General features: G+C 42.6%; 1 protein-coding gene across 3 annotated transcripts in view; it reads right to left on the minus strand.

Moving 5' to 3' along the window:
* Positions 1 to 10,000, minus strand: part of LOC113804611 (uncharacterized) — a 105,463-nt gene that overhangs the window by 24,050 nt on the left and 71,413 nt on the right. For all 3 annotated transcript variants that reach the window (XM_070142171.1, XM_027355503.2, XM_070142177.1), the window contains one exon: positions 8,927 to 9,137. In XM_070142171.1, coding sequence (XP_069998272.1) covers positions 8,927 to 9,137 — 211 coding nt within the window. The remainder of the gene's footprint in view (positions 1 to 8,926; positions 9,138 to 10,000) is intronic.

The raw sequence follows: 10,000 nt of genomic DNA on the forward strand, positions 1-10,000 counted from the left end.
TTTGCGATTACAATTGTCAGATTCAGGGAGTACAAAACTTTTGCTGATTTTTATTGCACTGCAGAAATGATGGCGTTATTGCGTTAATAACAATAACATGATAATAATTAATAGGAATGATAATAACGACCAATAACGGTGGGGCAAAGCAGATGAGGATGATATTGATCATCATCCACATCATCATCATGATTGTTGCTGTTGTTTTTGTTATTGTTGTTACAGCTATTGTTATTATCATTATTATTGTTATTATCATTGCTATTATCATCATCATTACCATTATTATTATCATCATTATTATTATAATAATTATTATTATAATTATAACTATTATCACTTTCATTACTAATATTATTATTATTGTTATTATTATTATTACTTTTATCATTATCATCATAATCATTCTTATTACTATATCATCATTATTAATGATTAATTTTGTCATCATCCACATTGTTCTTATTAGTTCTCTACCATTATCATTATCATTAAAATAATCATATTGATGGTAATCATAATCATCATCACAATCACCTTCACCAACACCATCATCATCATCGTAATCATAATAATATTGATGATAACAACAGTAATAATTAAATAATAATAATAATAATAATACCATAAATAATAATATTAGTAATGATGATGATAATGGTAATAATAATAAGAACATTAACAAAAACAATAGCAAATATAATGATGATGATGATGATAATAATAATAATAATGATAATAATAATAATAATAATAATAATAAATATCATTACTATCATCATATCATCATTGTGGTTATATTCATTACTCTTATTATTATTAATGCCATTATCATTATTATCATCATTAATATCATTATTTAAATCAGTACACCCATTAAAATTATAATTATCATCAATATTGTTATCATTATTGTCATAATCACTATTATTATCATTAATATCATTATTGTCATAATCACTATTATTATCATTAATATCATTATTTTCATCAGTATAACCATTAAAATTATTTTTTATTATCATTATTGTTATCATTATTATTATTAATGTTATTATTATAACTATTATTATTATCATTATCATTATCATCAAAAGAAATATCTAAATATACACGTCAACAATTCCCAAGAATTGCGCAATCGATTCAAAACAGGAACGAACACCCTGGATAACTTATATAAGAACCTGAATGACGTCGACCATATCGGATTCCCAAGAACCTCCCCCCCCCCCCAACCCTCTCCCTTCCTCCCTTACCTCTGTTCACGCCCCCTCACCCCCCCCACCCTCTCCCTTCCTCCCTTACCTCTGTTCACGACCCCCTCCCCTCCCCCCCCCCAACCCTCTCCCTTCCTCCCTTACCTCTGTTCACGCCCCCTCCCCCTCCCCCCCCACCCTCTCCCTCCCTCCCTTACCTCTGTTCACGCCCCCTCCCCCTCCCCCCCAACCCCCACCCGTCCCCATCCTCCTGCAGACTTGAGATTCGGAATCTAATGAACGACTGTATCACATGCGCGGATCAAGGTCATTTAATACTAATGGAAAATGGATCTTCAGACCACACGGCCTCGCCACCTCCCTTTCCCTAAGCTGATTCGGTGGAGGTTGAAAGCGTCGGCTTAATCGATATGTCGAAAATAACAACTAAATTTAGCCACTGGTGGTTGGTGGCCCTACAAACAAGGAGCATGAGAGAGAGAGAGGAGAGGGAGATAGAAATACAGATAGAGATAGAGAGGGGGGGAGGGAGGGAGGGAGGGAGGGAGGGAGGGAGGGAGATAGAGAGAGAGAACGCTGCTTGGCAGAAAGAGGGAGGAACAGGAGAGAAAACTCTGTGTGTGTGTGTGTGTGTGTGTGTGTGTGTGTGTGTGTGTGTGTGTGTGTGTGTGTGTGTGTGTGTGTGTGTGTGTGTGTGTGTGTGTGTGTGTGTGCGTGTGTGCGTGTGTCTTTATCTCTCTGTTTTGTGTCCTTCTGCCTCAGCGCCTGTGGATGCGTCCATTTTGTGTCCCAACGTGTCTATTCACTTATACATCTGCGCCATCACACCTATGCACATCCATACATCTCCATCGCACATACACATACATATCTGGACTCCAGAAACCTCCATCACAAAAATGAATATCGGAAGACGAGGCAAAGTGGCGCGCCGAGACCCTTCCATCCCGCCGCACGCAAACATCTGCAGCCGACGCGAATAATAGCCCAAGCATCTTCCCCGCCCAGGGAGAGGATACCCTGTTTCTTTACTGAAAAGCGCACACAAAGGACGTCCATTAACATGTGTTCCATACGAGGGAGGCAAAGGCTTGGCGTAGGAGAAGGAGGAGGAGGAGGAGGGAAGAGAGAGGGAGGAAGAGGAGGTGGAGGACGGGGGAAGTGGAGGGTGAGATGGAGCAGAAGGGAAGAGAGAGGGAGGGGGAGGAGGAGGTGGAGGAGGGGGGAAGTGGAGTGAGAAGGAGGGGGAGGGAAGAGAGAGGGGGAGGAGGAGGAGGAGGGAAGAGAAAGGGAGGAAGAGGTGTAGGTGGAGGAGGGAGGGAGTGGGGGTGAGAAGGAGGAGGAGGGAAGAGACAGGGGGCAGGAGGGAGGAGGTGGAGGTGGAGGATGGGAAAGAGAGAGAGGGCAGGAGGAGGAGATGGAGGTGGAGGAGGAGGAAGTGGGGGTTAAAGGAGGAGGGAGGTGGAGGAGGGGGAAAGAGAGAAGGGGGAGGAGGAGGTGGAGGAGGGGAAGAGGGGGGTGAGAAGGAGGGAGGAGGGAAGAGAGAGAGGGGGGAGGAGGAGGAGGAGAAGGAAGAGGAGGGAAGAGAAAGGGAGGAAGAGGTGGAGGTGGAGGAGGGAGGGAGTGGGGGTGAGAAGGAGGAGGACGGAAGAGACAGGGGGCAGGAGGAGGAGGGAAGTGGGGGTTGAGAAGGGAGGAGGAGGTGGAGGGAGGGGGAAAGAGAGAAGGGGGAGGAGGAGGTGGTGGAGGTGGAAGAGGGGGAAGTGGGGGTGAGAAGGAGGGAGAGGGAAGAGAGAGGGGGTGGGAGGAGGGGAGGGGGAGGAGAAGGAGGAGGAGGTGGAAGAAAAGAAGGAAGAGTTGGAGGAGGGGAAAAGAAGGAAGAGGAGGCGGAGGGGGAGGAGGAAGGAGGAAGAAGACGAGAAGAACAAGCAGAAGGAGGAGAATGAAGTGAGCGGGTGGGATGATGAAATGGATGCATAGGTGAAGGCGTAGATTGAAAAAAAAGGAAGAGAATAAGCAGAGAGAGAGGAGGAAGTACAGAAAGATGCGTAGGAAGTGGTGCAGGTGAAGGAGGAGGCAGAGGAGGAAGACGGGGATGATTCGAAGGCGTGGGAGAAGGGTGCGTAGGAGGTGGTGTAGGCGAAGAAGAAGGAAGAGGAGAAAGAGGAGGAGGAGGACGCACCTCCTCTGCTCCTCCTTGCTCGCTACTCTCCCAGCATCTCCCTGCCATCTCAACGGGAAAGGATGCTGAGGCGTGGAAGGTCATCGTTGCATGGCGAGGCGATTTTGGTGAACATTATAGACTTCCCCTTTTAGACTCCCCTCGTGCTCTCTTTCTCTTTCTCTCTCTCTCTCTCTCTCTCTCTCTCTCTCTCTCTCTCTCTCTCTCTCTCTCTCTCTCTCTCTCTCTCTCTCTCTCTCTCTCTCTCTCTTAAAAAACTTTCCCCTCTTCTTTTTTGCCTCCCTCTCTCCCTCTCACTCCCCTTCTCTTTTATTGGCCTTGTTTGAGAACGTGAGTAAGAAGATATCCAAACAACATTAATATTAGGGCGATTTTCTACCCATAAATTTAAATTTCTACTGAACTGACTGCTTTTGTCGAGAACTATATAAAAACATGTATACAATATCTAAATACTCTTTATTGATTTATCAACTATGTACATTGTTTGACATTAGAAAATAGTTTGTATTCATACATAAAGTTGATAAAAATAAATAAATAAATAAAAATTAAAAATAATAATAATAATAATAAAGTAAAATCTAGTATACCCGCAAACTCACACCAACCAATTCCTCTATTCCCCAAACTCCCTTTCAACCATTCTCATCCCTCCTCTCCTTCCCATATCCTAGAGAAAGCAAATTCCACACAACAATCCTTACACACACACACCCCCCCTCACCCCCGTCCCCCTCACCCCCCCCCCCAACATCATCCTAAAGGCGCACAGCAATCACAGAATTCCCCCCCCCCCCCCCGACGCCCCCCCCCCTTCGAGACGACTCATAAAATCTGCATAATCTCCATCCATACACAGCATCAGCGGGACCCGGGATGAATACGTATTAAGTCGTCAACAGAGGGAAAGAGGGAAGGAAGGAGGGAGAGGGAGCGAGGGAAGGAGGGAGGGAGGAGGGAGAGGGAGGGAGGGAGGGGGAGAGGGAAAGGGAAGGAGAGAGAAGGGGAAGGGAGACGGAAAGGGAAGGAGAGGGAGAGGGAGGGAGGAGAGGAGAGGAAGGGGAGGGAAGGAGAGGGAGAGGAAGGAGAGGGAGAGTGAGAGAGAGAGAGAAAAAAAGAGAGAGAAAGAGAGAGAGAGAGAGAGAGAGAGAGAGAGAGAGAGAGAGAGAGAGAGAGAGAGAGAGAGAGAGAGAGAGAGAGAGAGAGAGAGAGAGCATAGGCGAGAAGGTGGTAGGCCTAACGCTGCCGCCAGACTGAGCCTATCCAGCGTGCGTGTCTGTGTCTTGATATTGGTCCTCGTCCCTGATCCTCCTACTTGTCCTCATCTTCGTTATCGCCATTTCCTCCATCTCCTCTTTACCACTCTTCTTCATCTTCTTCCTATTCCCTTACTTCTTTCCTGTCTTCTTCCTTCGTAGCCTTGCCTTCACTTGTATTCCTTATCATCAATATTATTATTAATTATTCTTATTATGATCATTTCTTTTTCTTCTTTTCTTCTTCTTCTTCTTCTTCTTTATATTTTTCTTCTTCTTCCTCCATCGCCTCCTCCTCCTCCCTCTCCTCCTTCTCCACTCCCTCTACCTCCTCCTCCTCCCTCTCCTCCTCTCCCCCTCCTCTTCCTCCCCATCTTCTTCCTCCCTCTCTTCTTCTTCTTCTTCCTCCTCCTCCTCCTCCTCCTCCTCCTCCTCCTCCTCCTCCTCCTCCTCCTCCTCCTCCCTCCTCCTCCTCCTCCTCCTGCTGCTGCTGCTGCTGCTGCTGCTGCTCCTCCTCCTCCTCCTCTCCTCCTCCTACTCTTCCTCGTCCTCCTCCTCTTCTCCTCCTCCTCCTCTTCTGCTTCTTCCTCTTCCTCCTCCCCCTCTTCTTCTTCTTCTTTTCCTCCTCCTCTTCTTCTTCCTCTTCCTCCTCCTCCTCCTCTTTTCTTCTTCCACCTCCTCTTCTTCTTCTTCTTCCTCCTCCTCCTCCTCTTCTTCTTCTTCCTCCGCATCTTCTTCCTCTTCCTCCTCCTCCTCCTCCTCTTTTTCTTCCTCTTCTTCCTCCTCCTCCTCCACCGCCTCTTCCTCTCCCTCTTCTTCCTCCTCCTCCTCCGCATCTTCCTCCGCATCTTCCTCCTCCTCCTTCCATTCCTTCCTTCCCCTTACCTATATCCCTCCTTCCCTTCGCATCATTACCGCTTTCTAAGGATCAGGTATCAGTGTCTACAAACACATCCTCCAGATATTTCTCACCAAAGGCTATTTCTTTTCGTCTCGTGGTCTCGCTTACCCTATTACTCCTTCAGAGAAAATATATATGCTTCCAGATACCTCGCGTCTGTTTAACGTCAAGTATGAAAGTCATGATTTTAAAAATTCCTTATTGGCTCATCTGACTTTCATTTTGTAATTAGTTTAAATTGCTTTTGGATTGTGCCAAATTGATAATGTAAAATCGTTATACGTGTTATCATCATCATCATCCTAATTATCATCATCATTGTGAGCATCATTAATATAATCATCATTATCATCATTATGATTATTATTATCATCATTACTATCACCTTTATCATTTTTATTTTTTATTGTCATTGTTATCATTATCATCAACATCATTATTATGATTATTATCTGTTTATCATCATTATTATAACTATCATTATTGTTATCATATATTACTATTAATACTATCGCAACTACATTATTATCATCATCATTATCATTATCATTATTATTATCATTATCATCAAATTATCATTATTATCATTAAAACCACACACAAACACACGTTCATAACTCTCCTGTCGAGCAGTGGGCGTGGGCGGCCAAGGCAGGAAGCGAGGCGACCCAGACGTGGGCGGGGTCAACACAAGATATTTATTGGCCTGAAGCACATACACATTTTTTCTTACGATGGCTAACATTTTCCTGATTAGTTGGGTGTGTGGGGTGAAGGGAGGGAGGAGAAAGGGGATGAAAAGGAGAGAAGGAGAGAGAAGAAGGAATGAGTCAGAGAGGAGAGAAGGAAAGAGAAGAAGGAATGAGTCAGAGAGGAGAGAAGGAAAGAGAAGAAGGAATGAGTCAGAGAGGAGAAAAGGAAAGAGAAGAAGGAAGGAGTCAGTGAGGAGAGAAGGAGGAAGAGAGAGAAAAATTGGTAAGGAAAAACGAGAGGGGAGAAAATAAAAATTGGAATAAAGGGGGGATAAGAAATTTGGTACAAAAGAACGGAAGAAAGCCTAGAAGAGGGGATGAGAGAGATGGAAGACAAGGAATGTGAATTAACAGAGGAACAGATAGAACGAAGTGAGAATGCAGATAAACAGAAAGGTAAGATAAAAACAAAGAGCAAAATGTGTGTAAGACTGGCAGATAATCCTTTTTTCAATGTCGGAGAAGTGTGACAGATTGAAAATAAATAAATAAATAAAAAGTAAAAGAAAGCGCGAAAAGAGTATCAGAAAAAAAATATTTATCAGAGATGGTTACCAGTTCTGTCTCCTGTGATTGGCTGAACCCCCCCCCCCATCCCCTACCCCTTTCCGCCCACGCCTCTGACACATCTGGCACTGACACCTGCACTGACCGATGAAGTCTGACTAATGGCACGAGCGACAGAGTAACGATTTTCGCGTCTGTCTGAGCCGTCGCCCGGGGAGGCTCGAACCGAAGGCAAACACGTGTCGCTGGACCGGACAGCTCTGACAAGTGCATGTGCGGGTGTCTCTCCTGCAAACACGCACACACACTAACCATGTACATGTAGAAACATATGTACATGCATACATAAATGATTACATACATACATACATATATAGATAGACAGATGAAGATATAGATAGATACATATACACACACACACATATATATATATATATATATATATAGATAGATAGATAGATAGAGAGAAAAGAGAGAGAGAGAGAGAAAAGAGAGAGAGAGAAAAAAGAGAGAGAGAGAGAAAAGAGAGAGAGAGAGAGAGAGAGAGAGAGAAATAGATAGATAGATATAGATATGGATATAGATATAGATAATAATGTAAACACAGACACACACACACACAAATATATATATATATATATAAATATAAATATATATATATATATATATATTTTTATATATAAATATAAATATATACATATTGTATATATATATATATATATATATATATATATATATATATATATATATATATATATATATATACTATATATATATATATATATACATATTGTATATATATATATATACATATATATATATATATATATTATATATATATATATATATACTATATATATATATATATATATATATATATATATATATATATATATATATATATATATATATATATGCGTTGTGTGTGTGTGTGTGTGTGTGTGTGTGTGTGTGTGTGTGTGTGTGTGTGTGTGTGTGTGTGTGTGTGTGTGTGTGTGTGTGTGTGTGTGTGTCTGTGTGTGTCTGTGTCTGTGTGCGTCTGTGTGTGTCTGTCTGTGTGTGTCTGTCTGTGTGTGTGTGTGTGTGTGTGTGTGTGTGTGTGTGTGTGTGTGTGTGTGTGTGTGTGTGTGTGTGTGTGTGTGTGTATGTGTGTGTGTGTGTCTGTGTGTGTCTGTGTGTGTCTGTGTGTGTGTGTGTGTGTGTGTGTGTGTGTGTGTGTGTGTGTGTGTGTGTGTGTGTGTGTGTGTGTGTGTGTGTGTGTGTGTGTGTGTGTGTGTGTGTCTCTGTTTTGTGTGTGTGTGTGTGTGTGTGTGTATTATGTATATATAACATAGATATATTGATAGAGTGTGTGTGTGTGTGTGTATACATATATAATATATATATATATATATATATATATATATATATATATATATATATATATATATAGAGAGAGAGAGAGAGAGAGAGAGAGAGAGAGAGAGAGAGAGAGAGAGAGAGAGAGAGAGAGAGAGAGAGAGAGAGAGAGAGAGAGAGAGAGAGAGACAACCAGATATCCTGAAACATCACTGAAAGCAATAGCAGCCTCTTCGCCCCAGTCAGAAAGGGCGCTTGAAACTTCAGCCGAAAGAGATTACAGAAGGATCAGTCGGCACTCGCCCTCTCGTCATGGCCTGGCACTTGAGGGGGAGGGGGGGGGGGTCCTCTGCCTTAAACGGTTGCATTTTTGTCATTCATTTTGTCATTTCTCGTTAGTTTTGCATAGTGCCATATTTGGGTTGTTTGGGAGGAATGGGAAAAGGAATGCACGTGGGAGATGGCGTTTCAAATTCTACATAAATACATATACAAATGTGTGTGTGAGAAAGAGAGAGAGAGAGAGAGGGAGAGAGAGAGAGAGAGAGAGAGAGAGAGAGAGAGAGAGAGAGAGAGAGAGAGAGAGAGAGAGAGAGAGAGAGAGAGAGAGAGACAGACAGACAGACAGACAGACAGACAGACAGACAGACAGACAGACAGACAGACAGACAGACAGAGAGAACCAAAGAGACAGAGACAGTCACTCAGCCCCACAGACAGCCAGACAGCCAATCAGACAGCCAAACGGATCCCTGTCTTCCACTCACCGACATTGAAGCTCCAGATTTCGCCGGAGGAGCCGCGCAGGTCCTGGTATCCTCCGTAGATGATCATGGCGTCGCCTGCCATGAGGGCGGTGTGGCCGCGGCGCCCGGTGGGTCCGGACGCGCCGCCGTTGCGCCCGCGATCGCTGCCGCCGCCCACTCTGGGCCCGCCCGCGCCCGCGCCCGCCCACCGCCACTTCCGCCACATGCGGGTCTGTGAGGAGAGAATAAAAGAGAAAATGCTTTATATATCATATTTGTAAACTGAAATAAAATATGGCTCGCTGAATAGGAACATAGAATATATAAAGTATGATAAAAGTGAATATATAAAAAAGAAAATAGAAAAAGTCACGTTGATTCAACAAACAGGAATTAAATCTGGTAAAAGAGCGAAAAAGAGAATTGTTTCAAAAGTAACAATTTTTCAACGACTGAACATAAAACCAAATAAAATGAAAATAAATATGGCCAACAGAAAATATAAATAAAAAGAATAAAAACGGGAAAACATCACGAGGGATTTGCGAACTAAAATCCAATCAGGTTAAATAGAGAGAGGAATAAAAAAAAAAAAAAAAAAAAAAAAAAGTTAAGCAAAATTGAAATACAAAAAAATACACTGAAACGGAAAAAAACAGATACCAAAAATAAACTGAAAATATGAAACTTCAGGAAACAGGTCACCGCTGATTCGTAAACTGCAATCCAATCGGCGTGAGGGAAACACACCTAAAAAAGTTCCGTCATGGGCAATGGAGGCGAGCGCTGAAGGATGACGAAATAGTTAATGGGAATTTTAAAAAACAATATATTTGAAAAAAGAAACAGATACAAATATATATATATAAACAAAGGAAACGCCATGAAACACGTCACGGCGGATTCGCAAACGGCAATCAAATCAGGTCAGAGCGCAAGGGAAACACACCTAAAAAAAAAAATCCGGCATGCACAATAGGGCGAGCGCTGAGGGACGATGAAACGGTTAATGGAAATATATCTCCCTATTATAAAAAAAAAAAATAAAAGAAGAAAAAAATAAAAGAACATAAGGCAAAAAAAAAAAAAAAAAGA

Source organism: Penaeus vannamei, chromosome 3 (genome assembly GCF_042767895.1).
Source record: "Penaeus vannamei isolate JL-2024 chromosome 3, ASM4276789v1, whole genome shotgun sequence".
Taxonomy (NCBI): Eukaryota; Metazoa; Arthropoda; class Malacostraca; order Decapoda; family Penaeidae; genus Penaeus; species Penaeus vannamei.